At 38.5% G+C, this 15,293-nt stretch overlaps 1 protein-coding gene across 4 annotated transcripts in view; it reads right to left on the reverse strand.

The window, feature by feature from the left end:
- The window catches only part of HMGCR (3-hydroxy-3-methylglutaryl-CoA reductase), a 29,541-nt gene extending 15,517 nt beyond the window's left edge, over positions 1 to 14,024 (reverse strand). For 2 of the 4 annotated variants that reach the window (XR_505196.2, XM_021719060.1), the window contains exons 1-9: positions 13,740 to 13,921; positions 13,133 to 13,244; positions 12,767 to 12,854; positions 11,160 to 11,244; positions 9,077 to 9,182; positions 3,653 to 3,759; positions 3,426 to 3,542; positions 2,866 to 3,026; positions 2,498 to 2,745 (exon numbers count right to left, since the gene is read on the reverse strand). Coding sequence is in view for 3 of the 4 variants with exons in the window: in XM_021719060.1 (XP_021574735.1) it covers positions 2,498 to 2,745; positions 2,866 to 3,026; positions 3,426 to 3,542; positions 3,653 to 3,759; positions 9,077 to 9,182; positions 11,160 to 11,244; positions 12,767 to 12,854; positions 13,133 to 13,244; positions 13,740 to 13,904 (1,189 nt within the window). In the remaining variant the exon portion in view is untranslated. Of the gene's footprint in view, positions 1 to 2,497; positions 2,746 to 2,865; positions 3,027 to 3,425; positions 3,543 to 3,652; positions 3,760 to 9,076; positions 9,183 to 11,159; positions 11,245 to 12,766; positions 12,855 to 13,132; positions 13,245 to 13,739 lie in introns of all 4 variants that reach the window. The other 2 variants (XM_008071043.2, XM_008071044.1) reach the window with 2 other exon arrangements.
- Between the last annotated feature and the right edge of the window lie 1,269 nt (positions 14,025 to 15,293).

Here is a 15,293-nt window from a genome sequence, read left to right on the forward strand (position 1 = left end):
CGGGAGCAGCCACTGCACTCCAGTCTGGGCGACAGAATGAGACTCCGACTCAAAAAAAAACAAAAAAACAAAAATCATCCACCATGACCAAGTAGGCTTCATCCCCAGGACGCAGGGCTGGTTCAACATTTGCAAGATCATAAATGTAATTAAATACATCAACAGATGTAAAAACAAGAACCTCATGATTATCTCATTAGATGCAGAAAAAGCTTTTGATAAAATCCAGCATCCCTTCCTGATAAAAACCCTCAAACACCTAGGTATAGAAGGAACATACCTCCAAATAGTACGTGCCATCTACGACAAACGCACAGCTAACATACTGCTAAATGGACAGAAACTAGAAACATTTCCCCTGAAAACTGGAACAAGACAAGGCTGCCCACTCTTACCCCTCTTGCTCAATATTATGCTGAAAGTCCTAGCCCAGGCAATTAGACAAGAGAAGGAAATCAGGGGTATCCAAATAGGAAAAGAGTAAGTTCAAGTTATCCCTCTGCTGATGATATGATCCTGTACCTTGAAAATCCAAGAGAATCTGTCAAAAAACTGCTGATGCTGATAAAGGACTTTGGCAAAGTCTCAGGATACAAAATAAACATACAAAAGTCGGTTGCATTCCCATATAACAACAACAAGCAGGCAGAGACCCAAATAAAAAGCACAACCACATTCACAATAGCCACACACACAAAAAAAATGAAATACCTCAGCATCTTACTAACCAGAGAAGTGAAACACCTTTACAACGAGAATTACAAAACATTGCTCAAAGAAACCCAAGAAGACACAAACAAATGGAAAAATATACCATGCTCATGGATAGGAAGAATAAACATCGTTAAGATGTCCATCCTACCAAAGGCAATCTACAGATTCAACCCAATACCCATTAAGTTACCAACATCATTCTTCTCAGATCTGGAAATGACAATACAGAAATTCATATGGAAACATAAACGACCACAAATAGCCAAAACAATCCTTAGCAAGAGAAACAAAGTAGGAGGTATCACACTCCTAGACTTCAAACTCTACTATAAAGTTACAGTAATCAAAACAGCTTGGTATTGGTATAAAAACAGGCACATGGACCAATGGAACAGGATATAGATTCCGGAAGCAAAGTCTCAATTCCTCAACTAACTCATCTTTGACAAAGCCTCCAACAAAAACTACTGGGGACAGAAAAACCTATTCAGTAAATGGTGCTGGGAAAACTGGCTGACCACATGCATTAGACTGAAACAGGACTCCTATCACCATACACAAAAATTAACTCTAAATGGATCAAAGACCTTAACATAAAACCTCAAACTATAGGAACCTTAGAAAATGCAGGAGACATTTTATGGAAATTGGAACTGGTAACAAATTCCTATCCAAGATAGATAAGTGGGACCTAATCAAATTAACGAGCTTCTGCAAAGCAAAAGAAACCATCAAGAGAGCAGGGAGACACACCACAGAATGAGAAAAAATATTTGTCAACTATATATCTGACAAAAGCCTAACATCTAGGATCTACAAGGAACTCAAACACACCGAAGGGAAAAAAACAGCCTCTTTAAAAAGTGGGCAAAAGACATGAATAGACACTTCTCAAAAGAAGATATACGCGCAGCCAACAGACACATGAAAAAGTGCTCAGCCTGACTCATCATCAGAGAAATGCAAATCAAAACCACACTGAGATACCACCTAACCTCTTATGTAAGAACAGCCATCATTAAAACAAACAACAGATACTGGCGAGGATGTGGAGAAAAAGGAATGCTTCTACACTGCTGGTGGGAATGCAAACTTGTACAAGCTCTCTGGAAAACAGTCTGGAGATTTCTGAAAGAACTAGAAATTGACCTTCCATATGACCCAGCAATTCCCCTATTGGGAATATACCCGGAGGAACTCAAATTATTCTATGAAAAAGATACCTGCACACGTATGTTTGTTGCAGCTCTATTCACAATAGCAAAAACATGGAACCAACCATGTTGTCCATCAAAGCTGGACTGGATAAAAAAAATATGGTACGTATACACAATGGAATATTATGCAGCCATAAAGAACAAATATATGGACCTGGCAGCAAATTGGATGGACTAAGAGTCTATCATACTCAGTGATTTATCACAGAAACAAAGAACTGAGTTTCATATGTTCTCACTCATAAGGTGACCTTGAACAATTGTAATACTATAAGAAAGTGATTGGCAGTAGTGGAAAACTGTCAGGGGAGGGGGGTGGGACTGGCAGTTGAGGGAAACTGCTAGGGGAGGGAGGGGCATACCTCATCAATAAGGGTACCTGTCCGATCAATGTTTGTATACCTAAACCTGAATTGTACCCCACATCTTTATAATAAGTAGATAAATTTTTTTAAAAAGAGAGATCAAAAGAAATCTCACAACACTGCATATAATTTTAAAGACAGACTCAACTTTTTGTCATATTAGCAATGGAGAAATTGAAAATGGAGAAAATAAGAAATCACCTTTTCTTTCTTGGTTTGTCCCTGTCTCTTCCTCCACTGTATGGCATCTCTGGTTATTTCTGACCAGCATAGGTTCACGTCTACAACAATTATCTGGGACTTTCTTTTGAGTCACTGTAGGAGATGTTATAGGGTTTTTTAATGAGAGTGTAGATTCTGTCTCTGCTTGTTCAAAGAAGATGTACTTGACAGCCAGAAGGAGAGCTAAACTTAGGGTAATAACTTGTTCAATATCCATGCTGATCATTCTAAATAAAAGAAAGCAAATTAAAATGTTACTATTCCAAAATATAAAGGTACAACCTAAATTTATAATAGTATAGAGTGCTTTGATTAATATACAACAGAGTAGATTTCAATTAACTTACTTAGAGAGATAAAACTGCCAGAGGGAAACACTTGGTTCAATTCTCTTAGAAACATTTTCATCCAGTCCTAAAGAAACCTTAGAATTGTCTGCTGTACTGTTTTGCGGAGAAGGATCAGCTATCCAACGACTGTGAGCGTGAACGAGAACCAAGCCTAGAGACTGAAATAAAATTTTTTAAATGATGTATCCTCTGTATATCAATGAAACCTAAATTTATCATCCCTAGCAACTGGGTCACCTCCCCTCACCATGAAAAGCCCCAAGGTTGCTATGTGAGTGACTAATGTAGTGACCCCACTGAACCAGTGGCAAACATCCAAAATAAGTTTTCAAGGAGGGATAAGATGGAGAAACTTGAAAAATCTGTGTAGGGGAAAGAGACTAATAATAATAAGACCAGGAGCCTCAAAGAAATGAAGAACAAGTTAAGAAAAAAAGGAAGACAAGCGAGGAATAGCATTGAAAGAGCCAAAAAAATTACAGAAAGAAAATAGGAAGGGTAAAAACAATTTTAAAAAGAATGATGATACTAAAAGGAGAAGAAAACTATATCATTACCATAATCATCTTGACTCTCTGAGTTACTGGATTTGGTTTATTTTCTTCTTCTTCTAAAACTCGGGCAAAATGGCTGAGCTGCCAAATTGGACGACCCTCGCGGCTTTCCCGAGAAAGCTACAAAGTAGGTCAGTGTTACATTACAAGGTATTGAGTCTGTTTAGGCAAACTGACATAAGGAGAAATATTACTCTCCTGTTCATGCCATACGTAAGAATTGTTCTTACCTCTAATACCAAGGACACACAAGCTGGGAAGAAAGTCATGAAGACAAAGTAGTTGGCAAGAACTGACATGCAGCCAAAGCAGCACATAATTTCAAGCTGTCGCACCCCTAGGTGAAGAAAAATGTATAACTGGTCAGGTATGTATATTTTTGACACTGCATATATCACAAGGACTCTTCCTGCAGGTACACAAACACATGAAAATACTGGTACATTAAGCTCTTTGCCACTTACTAGAAATAGAATTAGCAACTCAGAGGTGATGCCAGCCTTAGAGAACAGGAGTAATTACGAAACTCTTAAATTCCTCAGAGGCAGAGATCTCGTCTTCTACCAGGGACCCAGCATCACACAGTGCCAGGAAGAGTGGTAGTGTTTCATAAATATTTGATCAAGAAATGTGTTTCCAATCCCTTTTTTATCAAATGGTAGTACCTTGTTTTGAGACAAGGAGATAAGAGGACAGGCTCCCCAAATGGAACAAAATTCCCCAGTTATACTGACCCAATCCTACATTACCACAAAAGCAAGTCACCTGTGAACTGAAGACTTTTCATAAAAGTAGACTATACCACCAGTTATGCCATTCCTGACATAAGATCCCAACAAATTTTTTTGAGTACCACTAAACTTTAATTTCAATATAACCTCTATGGTGTCTTGTTGGGAGCCAGCCGTGGAGGGCTGCCTGATTCAGGCAGGCTGCATACTCTGAGACCGCTAGGACGAGTTCAGGAGCTGAAGGCCCATTGCCTCTTCCCTTCTTTGCTGTTTTGGCACGTTCCACTAGCAGGGACTTTGATGATCTAAGCATGAAGTTCTGAGAGTACGACAGGCATGGCTTACTTTAGGAGTCCATTGTTCCCGTTTCTCACAGACTGCGGTTTCGGCTTTAAACTTAACATAATTCAAACTCAGGTCACATTTGGGAGCCCTTAATATGGCACGAGCTTCTTTTAAGATTTAATAATATATTTGTAGAATTAGTATATACATACAAAGTGCTGTTTCAACCTTAATAACATAGATAAATATCTAGAGCTACCAGAAACGGCCCAGCACAAACTTTAGGCTGGGCCACATTCCTAAGGGCCCAGCGCGTACTTTGGACTAGGCTGCTTTCTTTTTAACCGGGTTTTAGCTACAGTTAGTATAGAGTTTTTTCTACTTATTATAGAAATTAAATTTATTTTATTCATAGAAAGTATTATAGAATAGGTTATGCCACGTCAGTGAATTATGTCAGCTCAAGCATGATCAAACATGATATTCTGAGGTTTAATAAGAATACAGCTAACTAGCCAGGCTTGGTGGCTCAGCCTGTAATGCTGCGCCTTTGGGAGGCTGAGATGAGTGGATTGCCTGAGCCCACGGGTTCAAGATCCGCCTGGGCAGCGAGACCTCATCTCAATAAATCAAGCCGGGCGTGGTAGCGCATGCCTGTAATTCCGCCTACTTGGAAGACGGAGGCAAAAGGATCGCCAGAACCCAGGAGGTTGAGGCTGCAGTGGCTAGGAACGGCCACTGCACTCCAGTCTGGGTGACAGAGTAAGACTCCAATTCAAAAAAAAAAAAAAGAATACAGCTAACTTAAGAAATTACATTGTTTCCATCTTCTACATTTGCGGTTTTGGCTTTAATACAATTCACAGTTTATACTTGAGTTTTATTTTTTAGAAGCTTTATTGCTGATGATCAGGATTAGGAATTAGAAACTTTTATAAAAGTTAAAATAGATTTATAGGATTTCAGAACATCCATTTTGTTAAGAGATTGTAATCAATTGTTCCCAGAAACGGCCCAGTGTGATCTTTTGACTGAGCCACATTCCTTAGGAATTGGTTTGGGCTATAATTAAGAGTTTCTATAGTGGAGGTAGAATTAGCGTAAAATAGAGAGCAATTGGGATTTAGGTTGGTTATTAGGTGTTGCGTATGCATAGGTTTTAAAAGTTATTGATTATTAGAATATTATGATATTAGAATTGTTGTATTGCTTGTGAGAAATATTAACCAAGCATGAGGAACAGTGAGATAGTTTTGGGATCCTCATTCCTCATGCTTGGGGAAAGAGCTGGTGGGTGGGGGACGCCCCTCATCCACCTGGCTCTATGTTCATGTAAATGTCTTGTGATTTAATTGGGATTGCCCTTCCTCTTACTCCAGGAAACACCTGGTGGGTGAGGGATGCCCCTCATTCACCTTGCTTTGTGTTCATGTAACAGTTTTGTGATTTAATTGAGACTGTTCTTCCTCATGCCTGAGGAAACACCTGGTGGGTGGGGGGGGCGCCCCTCCTGCACCTGGCTTGTGTTCATGTGGAAGACTTGTAAAGACTGCCGGTGTAAAATTTGGGGATAAATACCTGCTGTAAGTTTCAATAAACGGCTTCTGCTCAACTCATTGAACAGATGTCCACTTTCTTTCTTTCTCTTTCTTTTACTATTTATCCCTCCATCTTTCTTTCTTTCTTTTTTTTTTTTTTTTTTGAGTTGGAGTCTCACTCTATCGCCCAGACTGGAGTGCAGCGGCCACTCCTGGCCACCGCAGCCTCGACTTGCTGGGCTCCAGCGATCCTTCCACCTCAGCATTCCAAGTAGCCGGAATTGCAGGGGCGCACTACCACGCCCGGCTGATTTTTTTATTTTTATTGTAGAAATGAGGTCTCGCCAAGATGCCTAGGCGGGTCTCGAACGCGCGCTCAGGCAATCCACTCGCCTCAGCCTCCCAAGGCACAGGATGACAGGCTGAGCCACCGAGCCCGGCACTTTCTTCCTCGTAACATCTATCCCCCTAGAATAATCACCGATGCCATCACACCTTCCAAGGGACCTCCTAAATCTCTTTTCAGGGGGGGCCCCCCCCCCCCCCAAGCGTCTACGAAAGTTTCCATAATGTGTCTTTTATCTGTTTGGAAATTGACATGATGCAAAATGACAACTCAAGATTTAAAACTGAAACATATTCCATTGTAAAATGTTTAAGGTATTATTTGGTAATTTCAAATAAAAGATAACAGAATAGAGGCTGGAAAAGACCTTAAATGACCAAATCCTATTCCCTCACTTGACAAACCTGAGTAAATATAGAGCATATTTCTGATGTCACTCAAGTTAAATAGAAAAATGCTCTGGAATATAAGTTAAAAATAATTCCCTTTTCCTATAAAAACTATTAACTAGAATAATTAATATCAAAAACGCAAAATTTTATTTTCTAAATTTAAGTGATCCTTTGAATAATAAAACAAAAGCATATGCTGTATTTTTAAAATTTCGCATTACTATTCTCAAATATGGAAATTCTAGAGACTACAAAATTGCAGTAACAGAAGCATCAGGAACCAAACTACATTGTAAATAATAGCTGAATATAATCTTTTCAAACTTCAGACCACTGAATGCTTCCACAACTTAATGTTCTATTTCTCTCTACACCATAATAACTCATGTTGCTGCCATACACGCTCCAGATACTCTTCTTAACTCTGTCCCAAGATAAGTCTTGGTGTATACAGAGAGAGCACCAATCCGTACTCCCAAGAAGCTAAGACTGTTTTATTTTTGAACTAGCTTTTTTCAAAGGGTTTTTTCCTAGTTAATGTGTTACATTTGCCCTTTCTGACTCTAAGCCAAATCTCCAATTATACAATTTCTGTATAGACGTACATGTCTCCTCCTTGACTTCTTCCAATTACAAATCTAATCACTTCTTTGTCCACTTCTCAGACCATACCATAACAAAACTCATCATTCTACTGCTTTCCACATCCGTTTCAAATGAATAATCCCTTGGTTTCATGGCCTAACTACTACTTTCTAGTTAATCATTTTCAACTTCTCATATACACTTTTGCTTGAATAAAAAAAATCACATAGGCATGTTTTCACCTCATCAACCTTCTTAAGTGTAGTAGTGGTTACATGAATACTCATTGTCAAAACTCATAAAAATTATACATCTGAAAAAGTGAATCTTAAGGTATGTAAATTTTAATAATTAATGTTAAAAATATTTTCTTTGCTGAATAAAAGAATAACTAAATAATAATCAATTTGTCCTCAGAAAGTTAGAAGAAACATTACATTATTTAAATATATTTAATATACTACCCAGTAAAGAGGCCTGTACAAATGACAGCCAACTACCCCCTTAAAAGTTAGATAATTTAGGCCAGGCATGGGGTCTCACACCTATAATCCCAGCACTTTGGGAGGCCAAGGTGGGAGGATTGCCTGAACCCACAGGTTCTAGACCAGCCTGGGCAACTTGGCGAGACCTCATCTCTACAATAAATCAAAAAGTTAGCCAGGCATGATGGCACACGCCTGTAGCTCCAGCCCAGTAGGTCAAGGTTGTGGTGGCCATCAGTGTACCACTGCACTCCAGCCTGGACAACAGAGTGAGACTCCAACTCAAAAAAATAAATAATAATAATAATAATTTACTTCTGAGAGAATGAGGCTCCTTATTGAGGGGTCCAAGGCACAAGGAAATAACTCAGTAGTTAACAAAGTAAGGTCTTTTTGAGAAAAGTCATAAAATCTAATCAGATATCTTCATAGCACAACACATTCATTCTAGCAAATTTCCGTGCCAGGCCATAATTTTTACCCTACATAATGTATTACTAGTACTATTTGATGTTTCATATCTAATCCTCTACTGTCCAATTAAGGATGAGGAAACATTTGTGTTGAGGCTAACGCTACCTCCTCTCTGATTAAATCTTTCCAACCACCTTATTAGGTTGATAACTCAGATCTGTCCAGTTTCTGACTTGCACTGTCTCCTACATGATAAATAAAACATAAGGAACCAAGTCACCAATTTAGTCTAAGTAACAGCAGGGCCTGGAAGGTGCCTTCTAGGCTAGCCTTTGAATACAATCTTGGTTAAAAACTAAACTGGCCAGGCATGGTGGCTCACACATGTATTCTGCACTTTGGGAGGCCAAGGCGGGAGGACTCCTCAATCCCAGGAGTTAAAGAGCAGCCTTGGCGAGACCCCATCTCTACCAAAGAATTAAAAATTATCCAGGTGTGGTGGTGCTTGCCTGTAGTCCCAGCTACTTAGGAGACTGAGGTGCAAAATCACCTGCACTCAGGAGGTCGACTCTGTGGTTAGCCATGATTGTGCCACTGCACTACAGCCTAGATGACAGAGTGAGACCCTGACTCAAACAACAACAACAACACTAAACTAAACAAAAAAAAAAAAAACTAATATCACAAACAAATGAAACACATAAAGAGCGGATGGCAGGAGTAAAAAATAAATCAGCAATCTGCTACTAAGTCTTCACCAAAGCAAACAGATACTACTTAAAAATTAAGAGCAATTTAAAAGTCAGAATTTAAGAACAATACCAAGATATTCTTTTTGACATATCTATTTTAAAATATATTAAAAATTGCTTACAAACCTGACATAGTACCAACTCCAATTACAAGACATTCAACAAGAGCATCAAGAGTAAATGTGGGACCTAAAATTGCCATTCCACGAGCGATATTTTCTCTTACTTCATCCTAAAACACAGATTAAGCATATCAATGAGAACAAAGTACAAAATAACTTTTAGAAATGTTAGTGCATCCTAGGGCTTATACCAACATCTAATTTGCTATTCAAAGAATAAAATATACAATGAGACAAGACTAACAGGTGCTCAAGATAGAAAGAATAGTAGTAATATAGATGATTAAAAAAAGAACATACTAGAGTCTATCATACTCAGTGATCTACCACAGAAACAAAGAACAGAGTACCATGTGTTCTCACTCATAAGCAGACCTTGAACAATTATCATAATACTATAAGAGATTGGCAGTAGTGGAATCTGCCAGGGAAGGGGCGGACACACCTCATCAACAAGGGCACCTGCATAATGAACATTTGTATACCTAACCCTGAATTGTACCCCACATCTTTAAAATTAAAGAAGAAAAATAAAAGAACATACAAAGGAGGAGACACAAAAAACTGAAATGTCTTTTTTTGGGGGGACCCCTGTAGTGCACTCAGAATTTGTCCCTCCAGATCAATGGCCAACCAAAGTTTTCATCCAGAAGCGCTGAGAAGGTTGCTTTTTGAGAAGACTGCATCACCAATTGTGGAAGAAACATCCCAAGTTGTGCAAAAGAGGTGACTGGTTCTTCCACCATAACAACATCCTGTCCACGCTACGGATGAAAACCAGCGTGACCCCCATGTCCCACACTCCCTATTCAATTAGCCAATAATCTGGCCTCAAGCGACTTTTTTTGTTTGTTTGTTTCCCTAGAAGAAAAAGGTCCTCAAAAGGAAACATTTTGCCAATGTGGAAGAAGGGTAACAATAACCAGCAGAAGCGCTAAAAGGCATCAAAATTGATGAGTTCAAAACTGTTTTGAGCAGTGGAAAAAGCATCTCAATAGCTGTACTGCATCAAATTGAGAGTACTTTGAAAGTGACAAGTTTAAACACATACGAAAACATAATTTTTTATAAACAAATTCCAGGGTTTTTTTGGGGTCCCCCTTGTAAATAGTGCCCTGCTTCCCTTTCTACTGAATGAGATATTTCTTGGGAATATTCCTTTGAATGCATTCATTCCATCATTGAAAGCCAACATAATTAAATCCTCCAACATTTAATATCAAAAGGACCTTAGTTACAAACTTTTATGAGATCATGTTACTATTATAAAACCTAACTCATTTCCTTGTTAAGGTGCTCAAATAATCATAAACACTCATCAAATACAGCACTGGGGGAAACTATGTGTTATTTTACTTTTTTTTTTTTTTTAAGTTGGAGTCTCACTGTCACCCAGACTAGAGTGCAGTGGCCGCTCCCGGCCACCGCAGCCTCGACCTGCTGGGCTCCGGCGATCCTTCCGCCTCAGCCTTCCAAGTAGCTGGAACTACAGGCGCACGCTACCACGCCCGGCTAATTTTTTTTTATTTATTGTAGAGATGAGGTCTCGCCTGCCCAGGCGGGTCTCGAACCGGGCTCAGGCAATCCACTCACCTCAGCCTCCCAAAGGCACGGGATTACAGGCTGAGCCACCGATATTCTGATGCAAGATTGTTATGTTAGTTTCTTCAAAGTGACTAATAACAAAATGAAACTTAAGATAGGAAATAATTCTGGCGCTAACCAAAGGGGTTTAAAAATAAATCTACCCTGCAGCTCTTTTCCATTAGATACCATCCTGCTCCCTTATGTATTTCATGAAATAAATATTCTTTATCCAAAAGTCACATTACCATAATTTCTGAAAACTTTCAGAAAGGAAAATCAGGACAATTCCAAATTCCATTAGCTATGGAATGATGATTGAGTTGGTTAGATAAATGGGACTTTCATAGAGCACTTACAAAGACCTGTCTTAGGACCTGAGGATTAATCTTAAAATTTAGGGCAATTATTGCATCTTGGGCCATTAAGAAACTCTATTAATCCTTCCTATTTATGTAAAAAAAAACTCATAAAGGAATTCTTGTCTTATAAATAATACTTACCTGTGAGTTGGAACTGAGGGCAAATTTTGCTAATGCACTTGCTCTGGAAAGGTCAATCAAAAGTAGGAAAAAGGGCAAAGCTTCACTGGAAAAAAAAAAGATCAGGTTCATTTAATAGGAAAAAATATGGGTTAAAAAATCCTTTTTAAAACAAAACTTTCCTCTCATACACTGTATGATCCTGTAGTTTGTGCACCTTTCTGCAGACCAAAAGGTATACCTTATACTTCTCTGGCACCTTCAGAGCTAAACATAATAGTTGCTCAAGATATTTGTTAAAAATATTCTTAATGTTAAAATGTAAATATGCTTACACCCAAATATGTTTTGATAATTTTGTAGCAAAATACCATTCTTAGTAAAAACTATTTCCTTGAATTAGCATGGGGGAAAAATGAAATATATAAAAGGTGTTTCATTAATCACTACTTGTGTAAGGATAAACCCAACAAACTTTCTGGAGAATAAAACTGCAGTAGTCGTGCTAAAATGCTCTTAAAAAAAGCAAAGCTAGCCGGGCTCGGTTGGCTCAGCCTGTAATCCCGCGCCTTTGGGAGGCTGAGGTCAGTGGATTGCCTAAGCCCACGGGTTCGAGACCCGTCTGGGCAGCAAGACCTCATCTCTGCAATAAATCAAAAAATCAGCCAGGCGTGGCAGCGCGCACCTGTAATTCTGGCTACTTGGAAGGCTGAGGCAGAAGGATGGCAGGAGCCCAGCAGGTCAAGGCTGCAGTGGCCTGGAGCGGCCACTGCACTCCAGTCTGGGCGACAGAGTGAGACTCCAACTCAAAAAAAAAAAAGCAAAGCTCTAAAAAAGTACAACCACTGTCCCACTCCTAAGAATAAATCGTAAGAAAATGGTTATAATATGAATAAAAATTTAGCTACAAAGAATTCATCACAGTTTTGCTATTAATGGAGAAAATTAAATAACCTAACAATCTAATATTAGAATATTAATAAACTACAAAATATTCTGAAAGGAGCATATAGCCATTACAAACAACTTAGTTTAATATTAGGGACATGGGAAGATGTTGATAAACTATTATTAGGCTTAGAGAAATTATAAAACAGCATATATAATATGATCTCAGAATTCTTTTTAAACATAAAAAAGCAGGAAAGAATATAAAATGTTAATAGTTATTAAAATTAGCTAGTAGTAAGATTACATGAAAAATTTCCCGATCTTCTAAACTTTTGAAAATTTATATATTGCCTTTAACAGCACGGAGAAGAAAAAGTTCTTTAAAATGTATTTGAAAGAAAGGCCAGGCACAGTGCTTCTCGCCTGTAATCCCAGCACTTTGGGAGGCTGAGACAGGAGAACTGCTTGAGCCCTGGAGTTCGAGATCAGCCCAGGCAACATAGCAAGACTTCATCTCTACAAAAATCAGAAAAATTAGCTCAGTGTGGTGGCACAGGCCCATAGTCCCAGTTACAGGGGAGGCTGATACAAAAGGAAGGATACCTGAGCCCAGGTGGTCAAGGCTGCAGTGAACTGTGATCATACCACTGTTCCAGCCTGGGCAGTAGAGTGAAAACCTGACTCAGAAAAAAAAAAAGAAGGAGGAGGAAAGGATATTTAAACTGTTACATACTTACTTCAAGCCTGTCAATTCTTTGTCTAAGAAGTGAATAACAACCGTACTGAATACAAAGCTTGAGAAAATTGTGAAGAGGCCAGCAATACCTAAAATAACAAAAATTCAATACTGAAAAACCTTATCCTTTATTACACAATAACATTTAGTCTCATACAATATTCTGAGATAAACAATATTATTTTTCTCCAGATCATTAAGGTCTCAAATTTTAGACTGTCTAATTGCCATTCTATTAAATTCATTCAGCACACTTTCAGCAATACACATGCTCCCAAACACATGATTTGAACAAACAGGTTTACTTCCACAGCAAATCAAAAGTATGATGGCACACACAAAGAAGTTAAATATACTAAAGTATTACCCAAAATATATTTTGATCCAAGTTGACGTAAATTCTGGAACTGGAAGTAAATATACAGGATTGCTATGCATCGTGTTATTGTCAGAATTATAATGTCACTGCTCAAAACATCCTATTGAGAGAGGTAGAAAAGAAAATTACAGTAGCTTTGACTTTTAAAGTAAGCAATCAAAAATAAAAATGTTTATTCTGTATGTCATTAGTTTATATATTTTGAGAAGATGTGAAATAGGCATATAGAAGTCCAATAAAAATATCAAACAGACAAATCAAAAATTAAATCCAATTTTAAAATAAAGCCACTGTGGTAATATGGTAAGCCAATTTATTTCATCACAATCATTTTTTACTGTCTCTTATAAAAAATTCATTTCTCAAAGTGTTATTATATTCATTTGTGTAAAAAAGGCAAAAGAAAAGTATTTACAGTGCATTTCCATATCATATAAGCAAATGAAAATGAGGGAAATTAATGAATACTAAAAATAAAGATTTTATTCGTAATTTCTAAAATGGCAAGTTATCTAAATAAAAGGATCCTATAACACCTCGTTAGAAAATGAAAATATAATTTATTTTAGTCAATTATCAAATTAATTTCACAAACCTCTTCGAACTTTGGGCACTCATAATTCCAGCCACAGATCTTATCATTACCAGTAAACATGTTCATGGACATCATACAAATGGTGAGTGTCACTGTCCCCACTATGACTTCCCAGGGATGAGAGGCCACAAAGAGGCCATGCATTCGGAAAAGTCTTGACAACATTGTAGCTACAGAATCTTTGGATCCTGGAAGAAATAACAAGTGTGAGCCCTTAGAACATGGCTCGCTATTTTTAAAAACAAATTTTAAGGAAAAGTGTGCTATAAACCCTGCTTTATACGCACAGGAACAGTATCCTGTGCGTATGACTACTATAAAATTAAGAGAGCTCTATTATTACTTCTTTACTCAAACATTTAAGACCTGTTTTTTGAGACAAGGTCTCTCTGTCACCAAGCTGGAGTGCAATGGCAACCTCCAGCTCCTGAGCTCAAACAACCCTCCCACCTCAGCCTCCTGAGTAGCTAGGATGACAGGCATACACCACACCTGGCAAATTTTTTAAATTTCTTGTAAAAACCGGGTCTCTCTCTGTCATCCAGGCTGATCTCAAACTCCTGGCCTCAAGTGATCCTCCCACTTTGTCCTCCCAAAGTGCTAGGATTACAGGCATAAGCCACCACGCCCAGCCTCAAACCCTTTTTTATTCACTGGCAACCAACTTAAAAGAAGTTGTTTCTTTAAAATTGTATGAATTCAAGCATTTAAAATCAAACGAAATAAATATCCCAGTGCTTGTTGTTATTTGAGCCAAGTAAAACAATAAAGCAAAAAACAGAAGTGAGAAACAGCCACTCACACTTTCTAATTACCTGGATATGAAACACATTTAAGTACCCTCTTCTTTATCCATATTCTGGTTACACAAAAAGTAAAGTAACAAACAATGTACCATCTGCTTAGTGTCCCGCTGTAAATAAAATTAGTTTATAAGCTCCTTAAGAGCAGGGACCTATTATACTTTACCACATAAAACATATGGCATAATGCAGCTAGCAAAAGCGGTTTAATAAGCCTTCCAATGTTGCTGTCACCAGAGAAAAGTCTTTTCTCATAGATGTTTCTACATTAATAAAGGGGTCGGAATTTTGCTATGGTAGCTGTTTTTCTTCTAGCAGAATCATCAACAATAGGGCTAGAAGACCAATGGAAAAGCATTGGATGTGAAAGCTCCCAACTTTTGCAGCGAATCAAAAGCTAAAACAGTAGAAGAGAATGGCTGGCTGAAGTTTGTCTATTGCACCCCAAAAAAATTCCCAACAGAGCTGGACTCGATGGCTCAGCCTGTAATCCCGCACCTTGGGAGGCTGAGGTGAGTGGACTGCCTGAGCCCGTGGGTTCGAGACCCACCTGGGCACCTTGGCAAGACCTCATCTCTACAATAAATCAAAAAAAAATTAGCCGGGTGTGGTAGCGCGCGCCTTTAGTTCCAGCTACTTGGAAGGCTGAGGCAGAAGAAGGATCGTCTGAGCCCAGCAGGTTGAGGCTGCGGTGGTCGGGAGCAGCCACTGCACTCAGTCTGGGCGACAGAGTGAGACTCCAACTCAAAAA

The sequence above is a fragment of the Carlito syrichta genome, unplaced genomic scaffold, assembly GCF_000164805.1.
Source record: "Carlito syrichta isolate Samal-C Ts95f unplaced genomic scaffold, Tarsius_syrichta-2.0.1 Scaffold314105, whole genome shotgun sequence".
Taxonomy (NCBI): Eukaryota; Metazoa; Chordata; class Mammalia; order Primates; family Tarsiidae; genus Carlito; species Carlito syrichta.